This window comes from Carica papaya, chromosome 7 (assembly GCF_054855325.1).
Source record: "Carica papaya isolate Zhongbai chromosome 7, ASM5485532v1, whole genome shotgun sequence".
Taxonomy (NCBI): Eukaryota; Viridiplantae; Streptophyta; class Magnoliopsida; order Brassicales; family Caricaceae; genus Carica; species Carica papaya.
This window is the reverse complement of record NC_142315.1, coordinates 10190203-10203840: the sequence shown is the minus strand read 5'-3', so window position 1 is coordinate 10203840 and position 13638 is coordinate 10190203. Positions and strand designations below refer to the sequence as shown.

Genomic DNA, 13638 nt, shown 5'->3' with positions numbered 1-13638 from the left:
TAGGACAATTCTATTAAAATTTATTTGTTTGAGTAAATATAATAGAATTTCTTATTAATAATGTGTTATATAGTAATCTATACGGATTAATAATATTTTGTTGATGAAAGATAAAATAAGTTTATGTTACAACATCATCACGTAGATCGCGGAGAAGACCAATTCCCAAACCATAGTTTGCAGAAGAAAAATAAGAAAAACGTGAAGGAATTGCAGAGCTAAGAAATTTGAAGATAGCAGGTTAAGTAATCATGTTATTTTTTCTATTTTGTTGTTATCTTTTTTGTTTAGATTTCAATTGTAAGTGACTGAATTTTAGGACCCCTTTGCCCATAAATTCACCACAGCTGTAAATAAAATTCATTCAGCAATAAAGTTAAAAGACTTGTGGTTTCCTTCACACCCTAAGCAAAGAACAAAAATTTCATTCTTTATTTTGCTTTGATTAGGACCTCTATCAGTAGTATCAGAGCAGACTCATCATGTCAACCAATAAGGAGAGAATAGAAAACCCAGAGCACAACGTTAGTGATATCCAGGACCATTTGAGTCGCATGGAGTTAAGCACGGTTGACAAGCTCCACCAACTAGAAAATGTCATCCGGCGGTTGATAAACACCCTCGTGCTCAATCGAGAGAGTTCCAGCAGTCACCAGACGAACCAACCTTTCCCCACAAGAATCGACGGTAGCCGACCGGTGTTCCACTCACGAATGGCGAAGCTCGACTTTCCAACTTATTCGGGAGACAACCCGACGGAATGGCTCAATCGAGTCGAACAACTCTTTAATTTCCAGCACACCGAAGAGGAGCACAAGGTCTCCTTCGCTTCCTTCTATCTCGAGGACGAGGCAAATCAATGGTGGCCCTGGTTAAAAAAAGCTTACAGGGAAGAAGGGAGAACAGTGACATGGACCGGGTTTGTGGAGGAACTATGAGCTCGTTTCGGGTCAACCAAAGGAGAAGACTTTGATGAGGCCTTCTCCCATATTAAACAAACAGGCCTATTACAAGAATACCAACGGGAGTTTGAAAGACTTGGGAACCGGGTGCATGACTGGACACAAAGGGCCTTCACCGGGACATTCATGGGTGGACTTAATCCCGAAATTGCATATGAGATTGGAATATTAAGGTCCAAGTCCCTCAAGGAAGCAATCAGCCTGGCTCATATGAGAGAAGAGCAGTTGGGCACTACCCACAATTCAGCCCAATTAGAAACCTACCTTCCCAAGTGCCTCAAACCCTAGCCCCCCATGCTGGTCAACCAAGATGCCTCGCCTAGGAAGAAATATAATACAGGTGCACCTAAGGCCTCTGCTTCCATTGCAACGAGCAGTTCATGGCAGGCCACAAATACCGCTGCTCACAACTCCTGATTCTAGACGCAGTCGAGGATGAAGACGAAGATACAGTAGGGGAAGATGCATAAGAAATCTCCCTCCACACCCTCACCGGGTGGCCGATCGCTTGAACCATGAGGGTCGCCGCTACTATCCAAGGGCACACAGTGGTGGTCTTCATAGACAGCAGTTCCACTCACAATTTCATCAATGAACTGGTAAATGATCGACTTCGCCTACTAATCAAGCCAATCCCGCCCTTCTCGGTCAAGGTTGTAGACGATCGTCTTTTCTTATGTCAGGGTCAGTTCAACAACGTGTCGATCACCATCCAAGGTACCTTGTTCACTCTCCATCTTTATGTTTTACCACTTACTGGGTTGGATTTGATTTTTGGTGTTCGGTGGCTAGAAAAATTGAGACCAGTTAAGTGTCACTGGAAACACCTCACTATGAGCTTCCAGTTTGATGGTTGTCGATGGACATTAAGCGGCCTAGACGCCCCGACCATCCAACTTGCTTCCATCAGCGAAGTCACTCAAGAGGTAGACAGAACGCACTTGATGTGCGCCATTTGTTGGCTGACAGAAGAACAGCCAGGGGTGAATGGGAAGATAGCCGAAGAAGTCGAGAATAGACCCGACATGCTAAAACTCCTGGCCAAATATGAAGAAGTGTTCTGAGTGCTCAACCAGCTGCCACCAACTAAAGAGATTGACTACCATATCAACCTCAAAGACGGAACAAAACCAATCAATGTGAGGCCTTACCGGTATGCACACTTTTAAAAATTTAAAATTGAGAAACATGTTAATGAGTTATTACAGGACGGGCTAATTTCGCCGAGTACTAGCTCATTCTCCTAACTGGTTTTGTTAGTCCGAAAAAAAGATGACACTTAGCACTTCTGCACCGACTACAGATCTCTGAACTCAGTCACCATCAATGACCGCTTTCCCATTCCGACCGTTGACGACATGCTAGATAAATTATATGAGGCAGCTTATTTCACCAAACTTGATTTGACTGTCGGATACCACCAAGTCCAAATGTACTCGATGACATTCCCAAAACTGCTTTTTGCACTCATAATGGCTACTATGAGTACCTGGTGATGCCTTTCAGTTTATGCAATATGCCATCAACATTCCAAGCTATTATAAACACCATCTTCCAAGCACACCTATGTAAGTTCATACTTATATTTTTTGATGATATTCTAATCTACAGTCAGACTGGGCTTCACATCTTGATCATGTTAAACAGGTGTTCGAGATCCTCAGAAAACATCAATTCTATGTGAAACAAAAGAAGTGTATATTCGGGGGCCCAAGAGCTTGAGTATTTAGGCCATATTGTCACCGCTCAAGGAGTTAAGGTTGATCTAACTAAAATACAAGTAGTGATAAGGTAGGCATGACCATCCACCATCACCGAGAGGATTCTTGGGGCTGATAAGCTACTACAAAAAGTTCGTTCAAGATTATGGCATTTTTGCCCAACCCCTCACTCAATTACTTAAGAAAAGACAATTTAGATAGATTGATGAAATAGGTAGGGTATTTGTACAACTCAAACAAGCACTCACTACCACACCAATAGTAGCCTTGACAAACTTCAATGAACTTTTATGATAGAGACAGATGCATCAAGAAATGGTATAGGAGCAGTTTTATCCCAACAAAACCGGCTTATTGTCTATATGAGTCGTGCCTTGGGTGTTGTCAAACACAAATGGTCAACATATGCTAGGGAAATGTTGGCTTATTGTCTATATGAGTCGTGCCTTGGGTGTTGTCAAACACAAATGGTCAACATATGTTAGGGAAATGTTAGCTATAGTGGTGGCAATCAAACTTTGGAGACCGTACTTACTGGGACACAAGTTTTTTATCTAGACGGACTAGGTTAGTTTAAAATACCTCCTTAATCAACGGATCACCACCCCGAAACAATAGAAGTGGGTCTCTAAACTCGTAGGATATGATTATGAGATTTTCTATAAGTTCAAAAAAGTAAACTCAGTTGTTAATACACTCTCCAGGAAGGAAGGCAGCCCTACCATCAATGTTATTTATATCCTACAAAGTAGTATTTGGACCCAGATGCAAGAGGCAGCAACTGGTCACTTCTATATGCAAAAAATTGGCAGTTTGGCTATAGAGAACTCTAATAAGCCTTATGGGTGGCGAAATGACTTGATTTATTTCCACAACTGAGTTGTAATTCCACCCAAAACCCCTGTCATACCCTAACTATTAAAGAAATTTCACGACTCACCAATCGGGGGCCACTTAGGAACACTGAGAACTTACAAAAGGATAGCACAATAGTTTTATTGGTTGTCAATGTACAAGGATATACAAAAATATATGTCAGCATGTGACATCTGCCAAAAGGCCAGGGCAGATTCCTTGACACCAGTAGGGCTCTTGCAACCACTAACAATACCTTGCCAAGTATAGGATAATATTACAATGAACTTTATCGAATGACTCCTTCATTCCAATGGAAAAAGCATCATACTAGTAGTGGTCGAACAATTAAGCAAATCAGCCCACTTCCTAGCTTTGACACATCCATACACAACAAAAGGAGTAGCAACTACTTTTATCCAAAACATCCTCAGGCTTCATGGCATGCCACGCTCCATTGTAAGTGACTGAGATCTTATCTTCATTAATAATTTTTGGCAATAATTTTTAAGTAATCAGGTACTGAACTCAAGATGAGCTCCTCCCACCACCCTCAAACGAGCGGTTAATCAAAAGTAGTTAATCGATGTGTTGAACAATACTTCCAATGCCTCCTTCATCAGTACCTCCGGAAATGGAGCAACTTATTTCCATGGGCATAATATTGGTACAACACCACTGTCCACTCTTCTATCGGTGTGACCCATTTTAAAGTATTGTATGGTGACCGCCCTCAGCCATTCTGCATTACCATGTCGGGTCCACACCAGTCAACGAGGTGGATCAGCAACGTACTAATCGGGACCAACTATTAAAACAACTTAAGATTAACCTTCAGGCTGCCAGGAACAGAATGCAACAGATGACCAACAACAAAAAAATGAGATGTGGAACTAAATGAAGGCGATTGGGTGTTCCTCAAACTCCTACAGCCAACAGACCGCCTTCAAGAGAACATTCCAAAAATTAGCTTACAAATATTATAGGCCCTATCAAATCTTGTAGCGAGTAGGACCTGTAGCTTACAAGCTCAAATTGCTAGAAGGGACCTGTATTCACACGGTCTTCCATGTACCCATGCTCAAACAGAAAGTAAGGGAGTTGATAAACCCAAGTATAGAATTGCCACCAATTATGGCCGACGACAATATCACATCCAACTAAAAGCTATCATTAACACCCGTTGGCTTCAAAAAAAGTCCTAAGTTTGTGGAAGGAAGCTTAGTTAAATGGCACAACCTTTCCACCGAAGATACAACATGGAAGAACATTCAAGAATTACATAATAAGTTTCCTGAGCTGAACCTTGAGGACAAGGTTCTAACAAAAAAGGGGGGGTAGTGATACAACACCACCACGTAGATCGCAGAGAAGACCAATTCCTAACTCATGACTTGCAGAAGAAAAATAAGAAAAACGTGAAGAAATTGCAGAGCCAAGAAATCTGTAGCTAGCCGTTAAGTAATTATGTTATCTTTTCTATTTCATTGTTATCTTTTATGTTTAGATTTCAATTGTAAGTGGCTGAATTTTATGACTCCTTTGCCTGTAAATTCACTACAGCTACAAATAAAATTCATTCAGCAACAAAATTAAAACTTGTGGTTTCCTTTGCACCCGAAGCAAAGAACAAAAATTACATTCTTTATTCTACTTTGATTGGGACCTCTATCAGTTTAAGCATAATATTTAGATAAAAAATTTATTAAGAACTAAACTTAGAGATGTTATATCTAAATAATCAAATTATAACTCAATATTTATGTAACAATCATATAATAGTATATCAAATAGTTAATTAGGTACCTAAATAAGTTAAAATATTTTAGTAATACGTAAACATTAAAATTATGATAAATTTTAGTTTAGTTTCTTATGGTTTGACATTTTTATTTTAAGACAACGTGGTTTTTTTCTCTTGATAGTCAACTATCTTGTATTTTAGTTATCAGGCAAACATATTATCTCTTATAAAAGTTGAAGAAATAGTTATATGACCACTCCTGAACTTCTTTACATTGGTGAAAAAATTAACAAAAGTGATTAAAATTAATTATAAATATTATTAAATAAGATAAAAAATAATAACCGTAGCTCCCCTCTACCTCAACTCCACCAAGGATGCTGCCTATGTGCCATTGCTTGCTCCTTCCATGGGCACAAGGCTAAAACAATATTTTTTATAAATAATTATCTTGGATTCCTCCTCCGATGTACTTGCAATACTAAGGTCATCATCCATATCATTGCCATATGTAGGTAAAGGATGGTGGGTTCTCTAAACTTGAACTAATAGACTAGTAACAACATGAGCAATATAAAAGAGTCCTTTCGGGGATTTAGGAGGGTTGTCTCTGCCAACAACGTAGATAGTTCACTAAAGGAGAACAATGCATTAGCCATTATTGTAGCCCGATGATTACTATAGAGGTTATGATTCCTCATCTTTCGTTATTGATAATGATGATTGTATCCTCGCCTCTTCATTCCTTGTCTTCTCATTCAATTTTAACATGCCCCTACTACATATGATAAACACTATAAATTTTTTTGATGAGGATCTTTACACCACCCCTTTATGCCTATGATAATGCACTAGCAATATCATCGACGATAATGAAGATAGGGGGGAGCTAGGGGCTCGGTTTATTGTTTATTATTAAATATATTTTTAATTAGCTTTAATTAAAATTTGATTACGTTCATCTATTCTTTCAATAATGTCAGGAGTCTAGGCAATAATATATGTGCTTAAGGAGTGGCCGACTAGTCTTTTTTTAAAACTATAAATTTTGTTAAAGTATTTTCCTAACAGTTAAACTATAAAATTAGTTAGTGGGCTGCCAATAAAAAACCATATGGGCTTAAAGTAAAAAAATATCAAATTATAAGGAGTCAATCTGAAATTTGTATTTAGATTATATAAATATCTTTTATTGTTAAAATATATTTACTGTAAAATTTTCTCATTTTGCATTATTCTATCTCATTTGGTAAAAACTCTAAGTCCATTTTCAATGTCAAAGTAGGAAAAAGAATGCAAATTGGAACTTGGATTCTTAATAATTAAAGCTTGCAAAATCTCGAAAAAAAAAAAAAACTAATGAACCTATTAGTGATGACATAAATCTACAAAAGAAGAAATTCTCAAATTTTTCTCATTAGTTTTAAGAGCTAGGCAAATTTTTGAGTATTATCTTTAGGTAGGACTTCTTTTTGCTTCAAATTTGTGTGGTAGAAATTATTTCTTTTGACATCTCTTTTACCATTTATCTTTATTGTGGACCAATAATCATAATTAATTAAAAAATCTTCTTATTGCTTTCAGTTGTGAATTTTTTGATATCATATTTGATACTATGTGTCATTTAACGTAATATTTTAAAAAATTATATATTAATTTGTTTATATTGAACTACAAATATATTGTATTTGAAGTAATTTAATTTTTTTTTAGAAAACAAAAAATCTAATTATTTTTAAATTTTAAATTATGGCAATTGGATCATCGACTTGACCAATTAAATCAATCAAAATTTTTTATATATTAATAAGTTTGATATATAACTTTTAACTAACGATACTAATAATTAATAAAAAAAAGAAATTAAATCAAAATTTTTTTAAAAAATACAGAATTAATTTAGAGCGAAATAGATAAAACAAAAATTAGTTTAAGCAAAAATAAATAACAAGAATATCAAATTATTATTTTAGCATTTTTCTATTAGATTTTAAATAATATTTAACTTATAATTATATCGATGAAAAAATTATATATTAATAAATTTAACATATAACGTCAAATTAATAGTATTAATAGTTAATAATATTGAAGAATTAATTAAAATTTTTTTTTAAAGTAATTTAGAATGAAATAAATAAAAATAAAAATTAATTTAAATTAAAAATAAATAATAAGGAGATCAAATTACTATTTTAGCATTTTCCTATTGGGTTTTGGTTCTCATGACTTTGTAGTATAAACCACCCAAAGTAAATACTGTTAAAAAATTGAACTGAAATTATCATTGAAAATTATGTTGCCTTCCCCTTGATTTTTCATTCGTTGTTAACCCTCAAATGGTTGTCTTCTTCCTCCGGCCAACCCTGGACTGGACCCACCCAAAATCCGAGTACCAGACAATCAATCGATCACCCAAAACATCTTTTTCCTTTTTCCCATTCCTGTCCCTCTAGTTACCTTTTTGAATCCATTCTGACTTGTTCTCCTTCCCTACACGAACGAACCAAGCATATTCCTTTCTCTCCCCTTCTCCCTCTCCTCTTCTCTCTCAAGCTAATGAAACAAACGTCATCACGAACCCCAACCTAATTTTCCAATGCAAAACAGCCCCTTCCTCCATTTCATCATTGAGGCTTTCTGGTACTTTCTTAACGTTTCCTTTTTTGTCTGCCTTGCATTATTTGTGCAAAGTATTTTCCAAAGTTCTTCAAAAAGAAAAACCTTTCGTCACAAATTTCTATCGCCGTTTGCTTTCACGTTCTTCGCGAAGTTGCCTTAAATTGATTTTTTCTTTTTTTTTGCTATGTTTTGTTGTTGATTTTGTTTTCCTTTTATTTAGCTTCGGCTGTCAAAAACTTTGACGGAAGCTAAATCGATACAATTGCATCCTTTTGTTTTATTGCTGCTTTTCGTTTGGTGGGGGCATTTTCATCATTCGTGAAGGAATTGGGATCTCCCTGTGTCATTTAAATGTCTTTGTAAAATTGTGGCCATATTTTTACGTTGCTCGGTCCTTTTAGAAATATTTAATGTGAGATTAGAAGGATTTTTTTAGTTAGAAAAAACCAGGCTTTGGTCTTAGAAGTGGATCGGAAGACTCATTTCCACAGCGTTGGTTGCTTTACTAATATATGGATTCAATTTAGAGGATCATATCCATACCTGTGGAGAATAAATCTAGTTATTCAAGATATTCGTCAGTTCCTAGTTTTGTGGTAGCGAGACTAATAATTTAATATTTGCTGAGTTAAAATATCTTCTAAATGAATTTTGTATTGATATCTTGTATACTGGGGTAATTTTTTTGCAGGTCCACTGATTCTTCGTTGGTTTTGTGCGATTGCCAATAATCATAGTTTAAAAAAGCTTGAGAGTTTTGGATTTTAGGATACAAAAAAAAAATGCTGAATAATTGGCTCTTTTTCATGGAACTAGATGGGGGGTCTCCGTACATTTTACCGATGGAGTCCCTTGTATCACATGGTTTTGGTAGTAATTTCTTTTCAAACTTATATGTCCCCGGGAACTTGGCCCTTCAAGAAGCTTTTAATTGCTTCTCCAAATTTGCCGGTGCTTTACTTTTTTTGTTCTCTAGTAGTTCCACTTCAAATTTGAGTAGGAAAATATCAGGCAACCAACATGGTTCAGCATGCACAAGCTATAAATCTTCTGCCCAGGTGAAGCATGTAGTTTCTAGTACACACAGTCTTGCCGGATTTCAATCCAGTAGGAGATCTAAAAGGGAACCTGCCATGAAAATATCGAGATTCACTGTGAGACAACTTTTTAATCAAGCTGAAAGATTACAATCATGTTCTGTTCTCTTAGCTGCTGCTATGGTAACCCCATTTGACAACTTGTAAGTGAAGTCTCATGATTGGAGTGGATTGCAGTCTTCCTTTTTCCTTTTATTCTTTTTGGCAATCAGTTTTTAATTCTTTGCATGCTACCTAATTTCATTTCCTTGTTGCTTGTCATCAGATCTTCTAAAGTACTTGCGGTTCCTTTGGAGAAGACAGATGTTCAAATGCATGAATGTGTGGACCAAAGGCCTTGTGAGGTGGGCCATCACGGATGTGGCGGGTTATCTTTTGTTGACTTGAATTGGACCAGACATGCTGTTGAGCCCAGAACGGGCATCGAGTTTCCAATGATATTGGACCAATTCCTAGATGCAGAGAATGCTTCAAGTTCAGATTCTGAGGTAAAAGCAGTAATATCACTGTTGTTTATGGATGTCTAACAGTCTCAGTCCTAAGGTTACATTATCCTGTAATAGCCATTTATACAGCAACTTGATGGGTATCCTTCTAGTATTATTTTAACTGATTATTTAATTTTGGATATCCCTTTTCTATATACAAGTTATGTTGAATGTTTAGGCTCATCCAATTGCAAATCTATATGTCTCTTTGCTTTGTCTAAGTCGCCAAGGATAAGGTAACTAGTAGAATATGTATTAGAATACAAACAATAAAAAATAAATATATTTCTTTGCACTGTCTTAAGTCACCAAGGATAAGGTAACCATTAGAACATGTATTAGAATACAAGCAATAAAAGTTGAACATTTTCCCATCAGTTTAAGTTTTTCCACTTTTTGTTACCTTGTATTATTTTATGTGTTAGTGATGTTGCTCGAGTGCTCTAAATTTCTAGGACCAAAAATTACAACCATCTGAAAAGTATACGGGCTTTAAATGGACATTCTAAGATTTTTTTTTATCAATGATATGAGAGCATGGCAACTGCCTCTTAGGTTTTCTGATTTGACTATTGGAGGGGGGTGATTTGGAGGTCAGGTTACAGTACTTGTGGATGAGTGAAGCCATGGGCTGCAAAGATGTTGGCATTTTACGGGAGGTGTATTGATATGACCGAAGTCTGTAAAAAGTTGAAAAGGAGGCATTGACTGAATCATCTAAGCTTTTCAATATCAAAGTTCAAGTGTGAATCTTAGCTGGCCCGTTTCTGTCGGATTAAATTTCAGCACAGAAAAATGGCAAGTTCATGATTTCTCTATGTTTTCAATTAAGTGTCCTTGCACACAAAAGAGGATATTAGAATGTATATTGGAACATGAATGATAAATGTTGGACAATTTCCTACAAGTTTAACATTCAGTTCAGTTATTTCACATTGACAACTTGGTCAAAGCAACATTACTGGTTACCATGCTGTTTTAATGACATGCATCGAAATAATCTGGAGTATTGGTCTCACTTTGAATTTTATTATGACTTTGGCATCAATTTTGCTTCTTTTTGAACACTTCAAAATGAATTTGCATTTCTGAACACCAACCTCTGCGTAAAAGGCTCAATGTGCTTGGCTTTCAGTGTGGTCTCATCTCTGTTACAGTTGCTGTTGATGTTGATCTCAAAGGGATACTTACTGGGTCATTTTTGAGAGCTTTAAGGCAAATATGAAATCTGAAGAATATTGATTTTCCAAGAGAGGAAATAATTTACTTTTATTAAAAATTATGCTACTTAATATTTTAGGTACATTCACAGCTTTCTTAATGGAGCTTGTCACGCATATCATTAGATGAACCTTGTAATCTTACTTAATCTTTTCCCCTTCCTGCTAATGCATACAGCTTTCCTGTGCATTTCAGGTGCTTGTTGGAACTGGGTCCAGGACTATGAAAATAATTAAAATTAGATCTCTAAAGGTCTATGCATTTGGGTTTTGTAAGTGTTAGTGGACTCTTCTGCATTCTAATCTGATGTTATTAGCACATGAATCTTCATTTTTTCAGCTTCTAATACTTGATCATTTCTTATAGATGTTCATCCTTCTTCGCTTTGCAAAAAATTGGGTCCGAAGTATAGGTCTGTGCCAATATGTGAACTAACCAACCACCATGATTTTTATCAAGATCTTCTCAGGTACTTGAGGTTGAGCATTGTCAATGCCATGCAAAAAATGTTTTTACTTTGTTAAGTATGCGGACTTTTATGAGCATTTTTTTGTGTAAGTCAGTTGTTCTTAGGGCATGCAGTTAACTGCTTTGATTCAAAATTTTAGGTTGAACCTTATGGTTGCTAGCTTTTCCAACGTTGTTTTGAATTTTGAACTATTGCTTATGAATGATTTTTTATTTGAACATGACAGGGAGGATATTGATATGCGGGTTAGGCTTGTGGTTAATTGCAATGGGCTCAAGATCAATACTGTGAAAGAGTAAGTTAAAGTTTTTTTATATTTATTTTTAAGTTTCATTGGTTTTAATCCTTTCGTTACAATAACTTTTAATCATCATAATAATGTCCTCCAGACGAAATTGCACATGGACCATTTTTGATTAAAGATTTCCTACTGTGTCAAATATGTATATTACTGTTTTAAAATGCAGGGTGCCAAATGTGTTTTATGTTGTGAACATATAAAGAATGCTTATGATGCATCTCTTTCTTATCTTGAGTCATGAATGCTACTGGCTCTTTTATTCTTAGGGCAGGAGACCATTTTGATTGGTATCTCATTTGCTCCATTCCAGTCTTAAGGCTGGTCAATGGTTACTTTCAAACTCATGTTCAGATGGTGAAATTTTTGCTGAACTCAGTCTCCATTTAATGTACTCAGTTTACCATGCAAGGGGATATTTGAAAGTAAATCCATTTAAATTTTGGGCCAATATTTAGAAGTTGAAGCCTGAGCCTAATAATAGGTCTCATGTTGTATGTTTATCTTTTCACACATAATCTAGCTGATTGTGTGGTTGAGAGAAAATTAAATCTTTATTTCTCTTTGTTTTGCAGTGCTTTTGAGAAATCTCTGCGTGCTCGTCTGGCAAAGGTAGTTTCTCTAACTAGAAAAAAATCTCTTCTGTTTTTCCACTCTGAATAATACTGACTGCTGGAGAGTCTCTTGACTTCTATAGACAAATCCGGACACTGATTATCATTGCCTAAGTGTGTTTGGTTCGTTCTTCACAAAAGATATCCCAATACCTGTGGTAATATTTTATTTAGTCTTTCGTTGTTGACTTTTTGTGGTGTATTACAGTAAATTACCCAAACTTAATGGAAATTTGCAGGGAACTATGATTGATTTTCGGCGGACAGCTGACGGACACCTGATTACAGAAAGTGAGTAACTACTTACATGGGAACGGCTATTTTTATTATGGTTCCATAACAATGGATGCATCAGAAATGACTGCCACCTAGCCACCCAATATAAGCATTAGTTTTTTCCATCTGAATTCTCACTAAGGATGATTTTCGATTAAACTTTAATTTCATATATTAGTAATATGAACACAATTCAAATATAATAAATTTTTCTTGAAAATAAAATTGTAATTCCTAGTCAATTCTATGTCTAATTTAAATTAAGTGCTTTTGTAATTTTTTCTTGATATCTGAGAATATATGTTAAAGGTTGTGGAATTAGAGATATATGTGAAGTTAATTTTAGTTATGTGTATAACGTATTAACTCATTTCTACAAAATTTAGAAATTAAATGGGAATAACCACATACGGCAGAAGAGTAACCTGAGTAAATATCTTAAATATGACATGCATGCATCTTATTGGGGTGAAAAACATTTGTGCAGTTGGTGGCAATCAGATTGGAGCAGTCCACAGCAAGGATTTATGCAGTAAGTGAATTTTTAGTTGTGTTAGAACATATTTGATATCACCAGCCAAACAGGCCTGCAAATTAACCTTTTCAGAACACCAAGTTGAACAAGTGGAGGGTGAAACTTAACACTAATGTTTTGATATGCAATTTATTTCCAGGGGCTTTCTTTGACATGTACATTGGAGATGTCCCTGTGTCTGAGCAAACGAAAGAAGAGATAGGCAGAAATGTTGCAGATATCATAAAGAGGTGCTGAGTTGGTTCGTTTCCAGCCATTATCTCGCCATTTTTTATATGAGCAATTGGCTGCAGGTAATGAACTCACCGCTGCCAGGTTAGCCTCTTGTGAACTGTATTATTACTTTAACAGCATTTTAAGCTGGAGAAGAATGTTATGTAGCCTGAGAAAAGGAGAATTTTAGAACCTTCATGAGGGTTTGTCCGGATGGCATACTTGTTCTTAGGGAATGGCCTCATTCAAATTTGATTACTCGCGTGTAATTCTTTGTAGGTTTACAGATGTATTACACCTATAAATAGCTATTGTGTACCATGTTTGTTTACAAATTTTTACTATTAAGTGGGGATGAAAATGGTTATCCTTTTTTCTTCAACAGAAATTATATTGACGTTATAAAAGAGTAATTTGGTTTAGGTTTGACTTTAGCTTTTACATTTTAAGTAAAAATACAAAATATACAAAATGCTTTTGGCAACCGTTAAAATTAAAATTTATTTTTAATAATTTTAAAGTT

The 13638-nt window shown here is 35.6% G+C and overlaps 1 protein-coding gene and 1 long non-coding RNA gene across 4 annotated transcripts; both read left to right on the top strand.

Annotated features, from left to right (window-relative positions):
* Window positions 1-225: 225 nt before the first annotated feature.
* LOC110809253 (uncharacterized) lies at window positions 226-5191 on the top strand. Of its 2 annotated transcripts, XR_015813340.1 has the most exons (4): window positions 226-240; window positions 450-1679; window positions 1755-2530; window positions 2610-5191. It is a non-coding gene; the product is annotated as an uncharacterized LOC110809253 (long non-coding RNA). The 2 variants fall into 2 exon arrangements; XR_002538781.2 differs by lacking the exon at window positions 226-240 and having other exon boundaries at window positions 353-1679.
* Window positions 5192-7575: 2384 nt separating this feature from the next.
* On the top strand, window positions 7576-13433 carry FAP2 (Chalcone-flavanone isomerase family protein). Of its 2 annotated transcripts, none has more exons than XM_022035042.2 (11): window positions 7576-7925; window positions 8596-9144; window positions 9267-9489; window positions 10906-10987; window positions 11077-11179; window positions 11406-11474; window positions 12053-12089; window positions 12175-12249; window positions 12331-12382; window positions 12855-12899; window positions 13042-13433. In XM_022035042.2, the coding sequence occupies exons 2-11, from the start codon at window positions 8687-8689 to the stop codon at window positions 13137-13139; spliced, it is 1242 nt and encodes a 413-aa protein (XP_021890734.1). In that variant the 5' UTR covers window positions 7576-7925; window positions 8596-8686; the 3' UTR covers window positions 13140-13433. The 2 variants fall into 2 exon arrangements, with proteins under 2 accessions (XP_021890734.1, XP_021890735.1); XM_022035043.2 differs by having other exon boundaries at window positions 7578-7925; window positions 10906-10981.
* Window positions 13434-13638: the final 205 nt, after the last annotated feature.